Raw genomic sequence first — 14175 nt, forward strand, 5'->3', positions numbered from 1 at the left:
CTTTCTCGTCAACTGACTCGGTACACACAGCCAATGATCACCTTTGCCTCGGTTTGATCATCTGCAGCGCACGCCGTTAGCTAGCCACTACCGCGGGCATTGGGCTCAAGCCTTTTGCTGTTGCACTTCGCCGGTTTTTTCGCAACCGTCTCAGCTTGAGCTCAAAATTGAGCCTGTTCAACATCGCGATCGACGAGCGCCCTGAAAACCACGGCGACCTCACGATCAAGTATTGAGCGACCAGACCATCGGTATCTCTTGGCACATCAGCTAAGCGCATCGGACGTGTCTCGTCTTGGAGTTCAGTCGTTCAAAACGCGCAGTAAGTTCGCGCCCGCGTCCTTTCCTAACAATTCGGACTCTTTTCTTGTCACCTTCGTGTTCATAACCCCCTCGCAACACGTTCACGCATACTCAAAGTAGTCGAAGACGGCGTAAAACCTAGCTCTTTTCTGTCACGCGTTTGGCATCATGATTGCTTTCATCCTCTTCCGTCATCTCATAGCTTATTTCCCTCGGTCCAACCTTGACATCTGACCCAAATGTACTCATATGATTCTGCGTCCTTATATACATACCTTGATACTTCGAGCATCTGCTAATATTGCGGTTCCTCCATTAAGTCATTCCGGCAACTAGCTTCTCAGAGCGATCGTACCTTGCTCACTATCGAAGATGTCAGCACCAGGTCACGTACCAAACATGGCCGACGGCCCGACCCTTGTGCAACTCCTTGAGACGGCTTTTGAGCAGAATGACCCAAGGCTCTCAGAGTGGTGGCGGATACTCCGTAGGTCATCTCACTCTCTCGCTATAACTGCAGCCACCAATTCATCAGCGCACCAGATACCGTAGCATCGCAACTAACACACGCCGTACAGTCTACATGGAGAACAATCTTCTTAATCCCGCGTCAGGCACCATCTGGCCTTTTGAACACTTCGGTCAGCAAACGTACGCCCATCAGCATTTCGCGAGAAAGGCGTATGAATACTTCAAGTTCCACAAGGAATCTCGGACGAGCAGAGCTGGTCTGGAGACCATTGGACACACGAAGCCGGGCCTTCTAGATGCCCTTCTGTCCCCCAATGGAGGTCTCGCTGGGCATGAGCTCAGCACCAATCGCCGCAAGCAACGGAGAATGCGGCCCAACCAGGCCTTCGTTGCCCATATCAATTCTGATGCGGAATTTTGGGCGACCACAGGTGCCCTCAAATCTATCAACAACAATCCTGCGGTCGCCCCCGCAACAACGAGAGACATCCCAGTGACATATGAGGCAAAAGTGGCGTGTGTCCGCTTAATGGTGGATGCTCTTAGGGACATGGCCCGGAAGCTGCGTGGAGACTTGAATGAGGCCTTAATCAAGTGCACGTCCGATTGGGCACTAGAGGCCGTGGCTTGGGAGTTGCTGGTGCGTTTCTTACATGTACTGGCTCCGTTCTGTTCAACCATTAGCTAACTTCAGCCCTTACAGGAGGCTGCGATAGCTGCGCAGAGAGGAAAGCAGAACGTCTATCCGTGGGCGACTACATTTTTCCACAAAGAATACCTGACGTTCAACGCACGTTGGAATGACTTGGTGGCCCTCGTCATGGTAAGCGCAGATCGCATCAGGCAGTTTTACTGCCCATATTCCTCTCACCTTGCCAAACCAACAGCTAATGGGTTTTCGATCAGGTATCAAAAGCCGCCGCCGCCAACTTACTGCTCCCCTCCTACGCCCAGCGGTTCGCCAATGACCCTGATGGCGAGTTTAAGGTCAGTCATCTCCCAATACTTAGAGCTCATTCTTCTTCCGGACATATCACTAACAGCTCTGTAGAGCAAAACGAGCAACAAAGACACGAATCTGAGAAAGGACAACCTCTCCGCAGACTTGAAGGCTCGCATTGCCGCGATGGAGGCTCAAGTCAACCAAGGTCAAGCGGCTTTTGTGAACAACCTTTCCCCACCCTCGGATCACATCGATAACTCAACGGTTCCTGCCGAGCCTTCCCAGCCGGTAGAAGCAGCTGGGTATCATTCTGATACCAGCCCCGGTACCCCCGATCAAGCGCCCAAAGTAAGACGGGCTACTGGTGTTAGACAATCAGTGGCACGCTCTCATCCCGATACGCCCGCTGTAGTGAATGGCTCACTTCAGCAGACAGCCCGACCTGTTCTTTCTCTCAACCCTATGCCTTCCAACGCTCCGATTAGCTTCAGTCAGCCCGTCGCCTTTACTGGCTCGGACCCTTCAAATTCACATGGAGGCCCGGCCACATCCGCTACCCATTCAAGGAAAAGGCAACGCGTTACTCGTCCCAGCTTTATGCAACAGCCTGGTCGTGGAGATGATGTTGTTGAACCGCCTTCAGCAGGCCATATGCCACGTCCTAGTCGGCATGCTCGGGCTGCTGCGCCAAGCGGCGCCTACATCCGTCCTTCCCAACGCGGTGAAGCTCAAGGCAGCGTCTATACTCCATTCAGTCAGTATAGCGGCCCCCGTACCGGCCCGCCTGCTTTTCCCGTGGCACACCCAAACCCCTTTGCTACTCCAAGCGGAGTTTTCGGATACAGTCAGCCTAGTAGCTATCCTACATCCGGTGGTACTGCGGCTGCTAGGCAGTCTCCTGCACCCATTCAGCGCACCACAACCCAGATTACCTCCTCTGACGCTTGCGCCTCTCCGTAGGGTGGAGAGGGCGGCGCCAAAGAGAGCAACAATATGGGGGACTTCTTGTTGAGAGCGGGGGCAGAGCAGCATGATGAAACGGCAGATGTCGGCACGAATCTTGTCACAGGGTCATTCAACAGTCCCATGGCATCTCACCGCCCAAGTCAGGCAGCCCTGGTGATCGATGAGCAGCACAGAGAGGCGGTGCAATTCTCCTTCGTGCCGCAACAATCCAGCGGTACTGAGGCCAGGGACAATCAGGTCGAGTTTAGCTGGAATGATGTTCAAGTGGACGACTACGACCTGGAGAGGGACCTCGCCTCACTCGTCGACGATGCCGCTACTAATGTTCAGGAACTAGTTGGTACTATCCAGGGAATGAATCAGGAGTTCAGCGAAAGGACAGGACGCTTCCAGAACGGCGGTGATACGCTCCACGCCGATGCGGTTGACGACGAATTTACCGCAATTAACTCCGCGCCAGCCAACCGCTTTTTCGATGACAGCAATCATGAAATGCCTTCAGCGAGCAGCGGGGGACCGGCAGGAAACACTGCATCCCGAATCGATGCGATTGAGTGGCAGATTGATAATCTGGACAGCTTCGACATGAATGAGCCAGGCTTTAGTGAGCAAGCCCTTGGGGAGCTCTTTGCTTCAAACCAGGGGTATGCAGATTACGGCGCATCTTTTGATGACCTGGCAGTCACACCCAGCAATTCAAGCTCGATGTTTCACAGCATTAGTAACGATGGCTATGAGCAAGACTCGGGAGTCACCTTCGGAGATGTTGATAACGAAGATGACCTGTTTGCAGACCATCTGTTCGCCAGTTATACCACGGACAATCCTGTCGGCACTGGTGAGAAGAGGAAGAGGGGAGATAGGGAGGACGGCGAGGATGAGGCGGCTCATGCTCAGAGGTCTCGTCAGGTTTAGGGGTGAGGAAGTCATGCCAAAGTCGCTCAAGGAGGGTCATAATGTGACTACCTATGACGTAGAGAAAAAGGAGGATGGTTCAGGGATGACGAGAAGAGGGCTATTGGTCCGTGGTCGAGGAGATCTGCATAAGCCATCCTTTGGAGGATGTCACCAGGAAAGGTGGTTAGGCGAGATACCAAGCTCTGAGATGACCAGGTTATAGAGGAACGATACATTATGAAGTGAAGCGTCATTGTCTCACCCATTGAGTCATCAGTAGATAGCACGTCTTTCATCACAGACGGATAGTCAATAAGGCTTATCTTTCTCACTGCCCGTATTTCCTGATGTGCCTGTGCCAAGTCATGTTGGTGAATCGTGTGGTTTGCCCTTTTGCGGCTTGTGAATCTCCCGATAATTCTTCTCGGTCGGTCATAGTCTGACTACCTCAGTACCTCTCCCTGAATGATGGGTACAAGCGCCTCCTAGTCGAGTCACCATAAGTACCTAGTGTAGTCACATATTTGGAGGTATAAGAGGCCAGTGTTCCTCATTACTGCCACTTTCTCCCAACCTACCTCTAGGCTAACAAAGCCTTAACACTTCTGGCATGGAACCGTTGTACGTGTAGTATATAGCCCTGCTTCAATATCATATGTAATCCTACATCCTTTTTACTTTCACTCACCACACCCGAACACCAGGAAAATATTATGGATCCGGCTACCAGGGCCATACAACCATTCGACTTCTTCCGGTGGACAAATCCGGGTTCCCAGGATCCTCACTTTGCCATCGTCGCCCACGACTGACTAGTGAGGCATAACCAGTCCCTTACCATCCGGACGGCCATCGAGGTGGTTGGCTACACCAAGCTGCAGGCCGTGGGTTGGGAATTTGTGGTGAGAACCCCCCTTATTGTCAACACGCCAAACATTGTCTGACCCGTCAACTAACCGTTACATCTGGCAGTCCTGGCTCATTGCCGCGCAAATGGGGGAGCCAAATGTTTATCCATGGGCGACCTCATTCTATCACAGAGAATACCCTACGTTCCAGGCCTGTTGGAACGATGCTGTGAACTTGCAAGCAGTTAGTTCATATTGGAAACACATTGAAACTGACTCCGCGCCTGTACTAATCAGCCCACTTGCTACCAGACCTCCAAAGCGGCCGTACCTAGCCAATCTCCTTCTGTATCCGTATGCACAGAGGTTTGCCAATGGCCCAGCATCCGAGGCCAAGGAGAGGCAGATTCATCGATGTATCGACCATCCCCTCAGCAACTCCACGACATTTGGCTACTGTTTTCGTGATCACTTCGCCAGTGGTCTGTTCAACACCATCATTGCGACAATGGACTTTCCGACGGATACAAAGCGAGAAAGACGGCGGCATTAGAAGCCCTTGCTGCCCTTGCGATGCCCAACGATGGCGAGGCCAATGCTGCCCCTGTTGCTACCGCTTCCCAAGGCCAAGCCCCTGGCGGTATGGGCTCAGGCCAAGCCAGGGCCGCAACAATCGCTCGCCCTTCCACTCTCGCCGGTGGCAGTGCTCCTGGGGTCGATGCCTCGGCGCTTCATGCTCCACCTCATGGTGAGGCGGGTTTATCTCAGGGTCAGCCCGTCACGCCTGCCTCTCGGCGTCGCGCCCATCCGAGGCAACCACGTGCTCATGCTAGCACCACTCAACCCGCACCTTCATCATTCGTTATGACCGCCGAAGGGCTAGTTCCTCGGAGTTCAGTAAGAGGCCCAAGCCAGGCTTCTGGAGTGACAAACCCTGGTTCTTCCTCTGGTCCCGCGAACACTGCCTCACATGTACCCGACCCTCAACCCAGGCGGTCCATTGCTCGTCCGAGTCATGATCAACCCCTTCGCACAAGTCCGGTACCACCATATCCTAGAGGTCCCATTCCCATTCCCCGATCTGCTCGTCCTCGTCCTCCGATAGATCGCGAAACCCCTTATAGACCCCCCACTCGCAGTGGTAGGGCTCGACAGCTGGTACCTTCTCCTATCAGTCTGCTTGTTACTCCCCCTCAACGTACCCAAAACACGGAAAATGCCCGTGCTGCTTTGCCAGTTGCTCCTTCAGGAGTCAATAGACTTATTCATCACCCTAGTCTAGTTCAAGGCACCAGACAGGCCTTTCCCAGCTCTGCTCAGAGAGTGGGCTTGGGAAGTACAACTCAACCACCGGGAAATATTGGACATCCAAGTTGTCGTCTAGGACAAGGTCCGGGCTATTTCACCCCCGCTGGTTTCTCATCACCTGCTAGTACCCAAGCACCTCCTTTTAATGCAACTTCCGGAGGCTATGAAAGCTCGAACCATGCGGCTGGCAACTATGGCACTCCCGAAAGCTATGAGTTTGAGAGTAATAGTGGCTTCCAGGAACATGGCAGCAATGATAGAAGGCCGCAGGCTTTTACCCCCGGTGCAGTCAGTGCTTACTACGCCATTTTCCTCTGTCGCCGGGCCGTCTCCCTAGAATGGAGAGGCCAGCGGCAACCAAGGATCAGGCGCAGCAGACAGGCTGTTGAGGCAGACCGCAGAAATAGAACCGGGAGCGGCGGAGACGGGGACGGTTTTGTGGCAGTCTCATTTTAGGACTCAATCTCCCAGACCGCCCCAGAGCCAGCAGGAGATGTCCATTCTACCTTCTAACCACCAAAGCCTTCATGACCAGACGCAATACGCATTCCAGCAGTCAGTACCTGCTCATTCTTCTCTTGCGCAGACAGCTCCGGTTGCTCCGAATGCCATCTCAAATCACGATGGCGGCTGGGGATTTCCACCGCAGCATCACATGAACGGTTTTGATGCCCCTGGTCACAATTGTGAGGACCCAAATGCGCAAGAGCAGCCATACATGGAGCAGCCTCTTGCAAACCAATACGGATTTAACTTGAACGGCATTGATGCCAACGCGTTCTTTGGAGGGGAAGAGTTCGATGCTCTTGGTGCCGAGGCACTTTCCAACTATCAAGACCTGGCTAATATGCAGACTCCAGGAGTGGGGATGACACAGAGCACGGCCGGAAATGGGAACGGGGATATGAGTCTCAGGGTGAATGTGGTTGAGGACTACTTCGCCGATGTCAACTTCGAACCTCCCAGCAACCTGCATCAAAATGCATCGACCTCTGCCACCAACATTCACCAGGCCATCGATCCATTGGGACTCAACAGTTTACCCTACGACCAGAACCACATCAACGCAAACCACCTCAACAATCCGATCTACCATCAGCAGACAGCCGAAGATGTGGCGGCCACCAACCTAGCCGATGTAACATACGACCAGCTGGGCAACAACACGGCCGTTCAGGACGAAGGGCCTTCGACAGCTGACCACGGCCATAGCGGAGACAGCGATGGGGGCCAGGAAGCTTCCTTCGACACGGTCAACGATGAGGGTAACGAAGTCGACGAAGTCGATGACGACGACCTGTTCGGTGACGGTCTTCTTGCCAGTCATGACGAAGCCGGCGAGATCAATGACGATGACCTATTTGGCGACAGTTTCCTTTCTAGAGGTAGTCATACTTCTGACACTGCTGGAAATCCCGGTAACAAGATGAAGAGGACAAACGGCGAGAAGGAGGATGAGCACCCTTCTGCTCAACGTCCTCGTCCGGCATAAGCGCCAAAGCAAGCCAAGGGGACACTGGAATGACCGAAAAAGGGGTACATGGTGTTCGGGAAAGGGAGGAACTGATAGTTCAAAAAAGAGAAGGACGACGTCACTGGTCTGACTCTGGGAGTTAGGGGTGAGCCAAGAAGCATGGCCACTGCAGTGAAAGCGCATCCTGCCCCCCAGAGGATGTGTCATAAGGGACCAGTTCCTGCTGTTAAAGATCGGCTGAGCTTCAAACATCATGACTGCTTAGTATATGACTTTGCAGTCTTTTGACTCCAAGAAATGGAGCAGTTGCCACCGGCCTACAGTCAGGTAGAACTCAGATAGAAAAGAATCATATTACGACCAATCAAGAACAGTCCACAGGAATAGTGCTCATACTCCGTATGATATCCCATTTTGGGTGAGTCGTGGCTGACCTGTTTGTCCTCTGGGGACTTGTGACTCCCGTGAGTATTGCTCAACAGTTGTAATCACTCATCAAGGCTGATTATGACATATACTAGCGGGGAATTGACTCCAGTGAGTGATGTCAGTCAACATAGGCAATGAAGTGTCATTTACATTGAGGTATAAGAGGCCCGTTCCGTCCCCTCAACTCTCTTATCACTGAGTGTTATATGGAATAGCATTATAACACGGAGTATATAGAGGTATATTTGTCAAACACACCGTATAGCTCAATACTGAACTATCCTAGAGATACATATCCCCTTCATCAACCAACCATCCCATTTTCCCAAGACACCAACAACAACCACACTCACGACTCCTCTCACCGACGTACGATACAAACCCACATGCGCTGAGAGATATGGCCCACAATCAGGTACATCCCGAGGACCTATGCTGGGAAAGAAGGACAGTGTGCGCGTGAAAGTAAACGCTCTGACCGATATGGCCCATAGGCTGGCTACCTACTAGGGACCTGAACGAAAGAAGAAAACCTTCCCATCAGGGATGGGAGAGGCGCTTTGGAAAAGTCCAAATGTGCGACACATGCAAGATGCCGAGACAGTCAACTTCATATCTACCTGGTATCAAGTTTTTGACCGCCCTTACCGTCGTGCGCCAGCAGTGAGACGAGGCTCAACAGCCAACACCAGCCAACACCAGCCATCCGTCACAGCCGCACTGGCTCGAACCCTTCGAATTCACATGGAGGCCCGGCCACACCCGCTACCCATTCAGGGAAAAGGCAACGCGTTACTCGTCCCAACTTTGGGCAACAGGCTAGTCTTAGAAATTATATTATTAAACCGCCTTCAGCAGGCCATATACCACGTCCTAAGCGGCTAGTATCTCCTCCTTGAGGTACTGACAGGTCTATAGAGGAAGGTCGATAAGAAGGACACCAACTTCAACCAAGCAACGCAGCTCAGAGATTTGAAGGCGCTCGTGCCAGAGAACGACAACATGGCGAATCCTGCTGCGATTGTTCCTGCCGCTGGTCAGGGTCAAGCGGCCCCAGCCGCTGACCCTGTTGGTCCTCACAATCTCGCTGCTCCCGGGCCTTCTTGGGTTGCTATCCGGGATGTTGCTCTTCCAAACGCCGGCCCCGCCGAGCCGGCTCAACCTAACGTCAGACCGCCTGCTCGATGCAGTGGTCGGGCTAGGCCTCCTGCTCGAGACAGTGCTAGGGCTAGACGACCTTCTTCCCGCCCTGCCGTTCTTCCACCCAACGCTGCTGACGACCCCGCACCATCCACTGCTTCGCTAGGTCGGAGTTAGCCTACCGTCTTAAACAGAGGTCAGTCACGGTATGTGATGACCATCAATGGCCCGGTTTTGCGAAGTTCCGTTGGCGGGACGGGCCAAACCGCCCCTGTCAATTGTTCTGGCTCTCCAGAGAGTGCTGCAAGTGTGCGCACGATTTCTCCTTCAAATGTTCATGACGAATCTGGGCATAGATCTCACCAGCCCGCAACAAGCGCTGCTGCTACAGGACCGTGATCTTCGGACAGTCGTGTGAGGGCCTAGGTCCGCCGCGGTCGGTGGTGCCCTTGGCGGCAACTCTCCTTTCATGTCCAGCACCATCGTAGATATGTCAACAAGACGAATGACTTTCTCACTCTGCCATTTCAACCATGGCGCCCCTAGAGCCCACCCACCTCCCTGGGCCTCGGAATACTTCAACCCGAATGTTGGTCCTTTGGGCATGCCTCGCTACCTCTACCATCCGCGGGGGATACGAAAGTGTCAAACAACCAGACCAACAGATTGAAGGAGTATCGCAAGTCAATCGATGAGGCCCGAAGCTTGGAGGGCCGGTTGAGACAGTCGACAAGGTCTGTGGTAAGTGTCCAAAGAATAGGTACCCAGAGCTATCGAAATTTCTTCATTTAGCCGCTATTCAAGCCCCAGAGGAGCCCCCAAGCGTGTCCTTCAAAGACTTTCTTGCCTCAAGAACTTCGTCCGTATCAACACCAGTGAGAAAGACACCACTATCCAGGCCAGTCATGCCGACGTCGAGGTCAAGCAACCCTCTCAGCCCGAGCCAATCACTCCGACCACGACGAGCTCACCGATCAAGACTAGTACTCCGATGAAGACAACTCCTCCGACTAAAACGAGCTCGTTGTTGAAGATGAACACGCTCTTTTCACTCGATAGTCGATATTAGAAAGATGGCGGTTAGGAGTCGGTAAATGAATGTGAGGATGCCGAGATCCTCATACGAGCCTCATGAGCGAGGACGCCAGGACCGAGCTCTCTTCAACCCAGCTAACGATATGGATGATGGCCTGAGCGAAGAGATGGTGCAAGCAGCGGTGGATCGGCAGTTGGCACAAGAGTTGGAGGACAATTTTGGCTAGGAGAATAACTCCTGGTGTCTTGCCTTCGTTTCTCGGGAGTTTGTAACATAGATCCTGTTGACCTGCGACATGGTTGGCCGGGAACGGGACTGGCGTCGTGGCGTACTCGGGCGGCATTGTCTGTTCTCCTTATCTGAATCGGAAGACCTTTGGGAGGTGAGATCACGCCACCATTTGGCTTGTTTGTTCCAGAAAAGGCCATGTTCGAGACCATGTCAAGGGGGACACCCATAATGGGCGGTATGTAGTCAAAAGGTGTACGATAAGGGCGGCAGACTGAAGTTTTGTTGGCGGATGTAGAGAGCTGCGCCCGTCGCGCGCGGCGGGACGTACTCCGCGTTGAGTGTGACGGCGGCTAGGTGTCTGTGATTGGAGTTGAGGATGGCGAGGTCGAGTGGAAGACAAAGGTGACCGGGGGCGGGCTTGCGGCCGCAGTCTGCTCTGTCGGCATTGTTTGTTTCTTTGTTGGGTTGTCCATTGTTCACTTTCTGTGGCTGCAATCAATAAGTAAGCGACGTAGAGGAAAACTTGAGGGAATCGCAGAGGGGAAGTCTTCGGGCGACTGGACAGTTATATGTAGGCGGGGATGGCCAAGCGGACTATGTCCTTGTCTTTCCTCAACCGGAAATCTGCATGCCGGTAATATGCATCATTCGGCCCGGATGCCGCAGGATGTATATCACCGACATGCAGATCTGCGTTTAACAACATGCCCGCGTGCAGAAGCACCTACTTTCCCCTCCCCTCAATACGTCACCTCCATGAGTCCATAGCCCTCTTCCTTTCCCGTCGTGACACCGCCGCATCCCGACACTCTCACCTCTGTCCTCCCGACAAACTTCCCATTGCGGGAGAGGACCTTGGTGAGAAGGTGTACTCCGATATCGACATGTTTCGAGGAAAAGCCTCCACGGCCTTCTTCGACAACGTCAACCAGTATCACCATGTCGACTTTCGCCTTTTTCTCAAGGTCAAGAACACCGCCGCTAATCATCGCATCGAGTTTACAAAGCCGCCCAAGAATGGGGACTGTTGGATCATCGGTAGAGCGCCAACTGCCGACGTTGACGTCGGTCACTATGCCGAAGACATCAGCCGCAGACATCTTGATGTAGACTTCGGTCAAACCGGGTTGTTCAATGGTGTATCTCTATTCTTCTTATTTTCTCGTCGCTAAGCTTCCTCTTCTCTCCCTTGGACTTCTTCCTCCTGGTATTTGAGGCAACGGACCGCCTCCTCCAGCGACAGGATCGCGGCGGGCGCGGCGGCGGGAAAGCGCTCGTTGATGGCTGAGGGAGCGGCGGAGTGGTGGGGAGAATTTCGGCTTGAGCAACAAGCGCTTGTTCAATATCGAGTCGGCTCATGGAGAGAATCGCTCGTAGCGTTCGCAAAATCGCAAGTCGCAGCCGGTGGAAAAGGGATAGGTCGGTCGAGCATGGCAGTCGGGCATGGCGGTGGATCGGTCGCTAGCAATTGGTCGTCCTGCTCGAGAGAGGCGTCAGCGAAGAAGAGAACAAAGACCCGAAGACGACGAAGGAAACTTGGCAGTTGAGACTCGAATGATGAGGCATCTGGTCAATTGATGTTCTGGTCCGTCTCGTGGAACCTTGACGCGACACGACCGCGGGTTGCTGACTTTGGACGATGACGATCAAAACGAGCGTTGGATGGGCGCAAGAGACATCGGACTACAGATGGGTCTAAATGTTGGGGGGCACGCGAGGCTCGACGTGACAATGTTTTGAGGGTTCGGACGCGCTCGGTTCAGGCTTCTGGCAGTCTTCTTGGGCCTTCTCCGTCTCGAGATGATGACAGTGGTAGGCCTCTTTACACTATGTTTGTCTTCATGGCTGGGTGTTAGTTGGTCTGTGCTCTAAACTGTCCCCAGTGGTCATGAACCCCCTCTGACCCGGAGGATGAGAAAAGTGTGAGAGCGGGAGGCAAAGGCAAAACAGGTAGGTGTACCTTACCAGGTTCTCACTGGCAGTCCCCACAGACCCATGAACGCCTTAAGGTTGCAAGTGGAAGCCCGTTTGCAAGCTGTGGGGTGCAGATTCTCTGACTTTGGGGCGTTCCTTCCCTCTGACTTTGATAATTCCCTCGCAGCCGACTTCACCTGATTTCTTCCCCTCTGGAGGTGGCCCATGCGCTGCACCGCGCCCGCGCTTATAATATTCTCCATTCTTTACAAGGTCCCCTCCCCTCGCTTGTCCTTCTTTCCAAAAACCACCCACTGCGAGTTTTTTTCGGCAACAGCAGCAGCCGGGTAACAACCATTTGAAGATACCTTACCAGGTATTCTTACTGCTCATTCTCCTCGTTGTAAGCGGCATCGTTGCCTTGCACTCCTCCCATCTTTTTGCTCCCACAATCGTACGCTCTTGACGAATATCGAATCACGTACCATGGCCGTCGAGGTATGTTACTCTCTTTACTAACTGCATGTCATTCTCGCGAACAGGAACATGGATCCTCCGATAGCACCCCCGCCTCGCCAGAGGTATATCACGAGCCAAGCACATTTCTACCAGCGCAAGGCTGAAAAGGAAGCAGCGGCCTTCAACGCCATGGTTCCTGGAAACTTCGCCGATTTCCCCACACGTGCGACCGATCAGTGTTTTCTCGTAGACCAGATGATGGCGGCAATGAAGGATACAACCGACATCCTGGACAATCCGGATAACAATGCGCATATCAATTGCATCCGGGCCAAATCCGACGACGACTTGGAAGAGAAGGCATGGGAGGCAATGGTCAGTATTCACATGTCGAATTCCATCCAGGCTCATCGAAACACCCTTGCATATCCTCTGACACGTATCTTCGCCATTTAGTTCGATGCGTACGACGCCCAGAGAGGCAAACGCGTTCACAAACTCCTCACAGCATACTTTCCGAATTTTATGGATCGCTGGGAGGCCTTGGTGGCACTGATGCGTGTAAGCATCCTTGCGTGGATCGTAAAGACCAAGTCATGGAAGCGGGTCGCTAACTCTACTGGCAGCACTCCAAGGCTGCCGTAGCAGATCTTTTCGCCGTATCCTATATGGATCGGTATGTGCACAACCCAGTGACAGAGCTTGAAGTAAGTCTAGAGAACTCCATCCCTGTCACCTTGACCCTCCGTAAGATAGGCGACGTATAACTGACTTTTGGCGTACGAAGACTAAACTCTCAAACAACCATACAAACAAAATGCGAGACTTCAACAAGGACGTCAAAGCTGCGAGCAAGTTTGGTGGCTCAGTGACCACTGTTGATCGAATCACTTCGGTTTACGACGCGGCAGGAAATCTCGTCAGAGCCTTTGTCCGTCCCGAGAAGCGCCCCCTGAGTGACTTTCTGGGTAACCGCTTGGCTGGGATTGCGAAGCCGAAGCGGGCCAGGACGAGGGCAGCCACGGGAGATTCTACAATTTCTGTACCGGCCTCTAGCAACAGCAGTAACTCGGAACAGCCCGTCGCGGGCACAGCTGGCGGCCCTATGACCCCCATTCAAGAAGAAGAAGAGGATGTTATGGCCGCTACCCAGGAAGAGGAGGATCATGCTATGGCCGCCATCCACGAAGACGAAGAGGGTGTTATGGCCACAACTCAAGGAAAAGAGGAGGGTGCTGTGGGCGAAGTCGAGAAGGACGACGGATACGAAGCACTTGAAGGTCCAAATGGACTTAGCACCCCCAGTCCCGACGCCTTTAATCCCCATTTCAACAATCAGTATCCCACGCCCACCCAGCACCTTCCACTCGGCGAACAATCCAACATCGCCAATCAGCATCCTATAGTCAACCAGCATCTGCCACTAGGCGACCAGTCGTACGTCAGCAATCAGTATCCTAGGCCCGACCAGGATTTGTCGTTCGGCGAACAGTCGTACGTCAACAATCAGTATCCTACGCCGGACCAGCATGAGTCGCTCGGCGAACAGTCTGAGCAACCTTCACCCAATGGGTACACGGTCCCGCCTAACAATGAAATGGATGCAAATCCTTTTCCATTGTCCGCAGAAGCGCACCACGAGCCCATCGCTAGTCACCATGGAGAGGATGTCGGCATCCAAGCGGCCCTGGATGGTAGAGCTACCAACAATGGTCACTATCTGTACGAAGTTGATCTCGATTGGTACGAGCTCTAA

The 14175-nt window shown here is 53.2% G+C and overlaps 4 protein-coding genes across 4 annotated transcripts; all 4 read left to right on the top strand.

Annotated features, from left to right (window-relative positions):
- Positions 1-702: 702 nt before the first annotated feature.
- On the top strand, positions 703-3598 carry B0H65DRAFT_433651 (uncharacterized protein; the record flags this gene model as incomplete). The annotated part of the gene is made up of 8 exons (XM_062825082.1): positions 703-790; positions 882-1414; positions 1478-1597; positions 1681-1761; positions 1826-1922; positions 2016-2296; positions 2477-2673; positions 2800-3598. The coding sequence occupies 8 exons, from the start codon at positions 703-705 to the stop codon at positions 3596-3598; spliced, it is 2196 nt and encodes a 731-aa protein (XP_062678145.1).
- Positions 3599-5001: 1403 nt separating this feature from the next.
- B0H65DRAFT_551566 (uncharacterized protein) lies at positions 5002-7228 on the top strand (the record flags this gene model as incomplete). The annotated part of the gene is made up of 2 exons (XM_062829820.1): positions 5002-6024; positions 6074-7228. 2 exons carry the CDS (start codon positions 5002-5004, stop codon positions 7226-7228), a joined length of 2178 nt encoding a protein of 725 aa, XP_062678146.1.
- Positions 7229-8039: 811 nt separating this feature from the next.
- Positions 8040-8956, top strand: B0H65DRAFT_445074 (uncharacterized protein; the record flags this gene model as incomplete). Its single annotated transcript, XM_062825713.1, has 2 exons — positions 8040-8054; positions 8558-8956. 2 exons carry the CDS (start codon positions 8040-8042, stop codon positions 8954-8956), a joined length of 414 nt encoding a protein of 137 aa, XP_062678147.1.
- Positions 8957-12506: 3550 nt separating this feature from the next.
- B0H65DRAFT_579582 (uncharacterized protein) lies at positions 12507-14175 on the top strand (the record flags this gene model as incomplete). The annotated part of the gene is made up of 5 exons (XM_062830767.1): positions 12507-12794; positions 12876-12980; positions 13207-13554; positions 13582-13824; positions 13930-14175. The coding sequence occupies 5 exons, from the start codon at positions 12507-12509 to the stop codon at positions 14173-14175; spliced, it is 1230 nt and encodes a 409-aa protein (XP_062678148.1).

This window comes from Neurospora tetraspora, assembly GCF_033439725.1.
Source record: "Neurospora tetraspora strain CBS 560.94 chromosome Unknown B0H65scaffold_7, whole genome shotgun sequence".
Classification (NCBI taxonomy): domain Eukaryota; kingdom Fungi; phylum Ascomycota; class Sordariomycetes; order Sordariales; family Sordariaceae; genus Neurospora; species Neurospora tetraspora.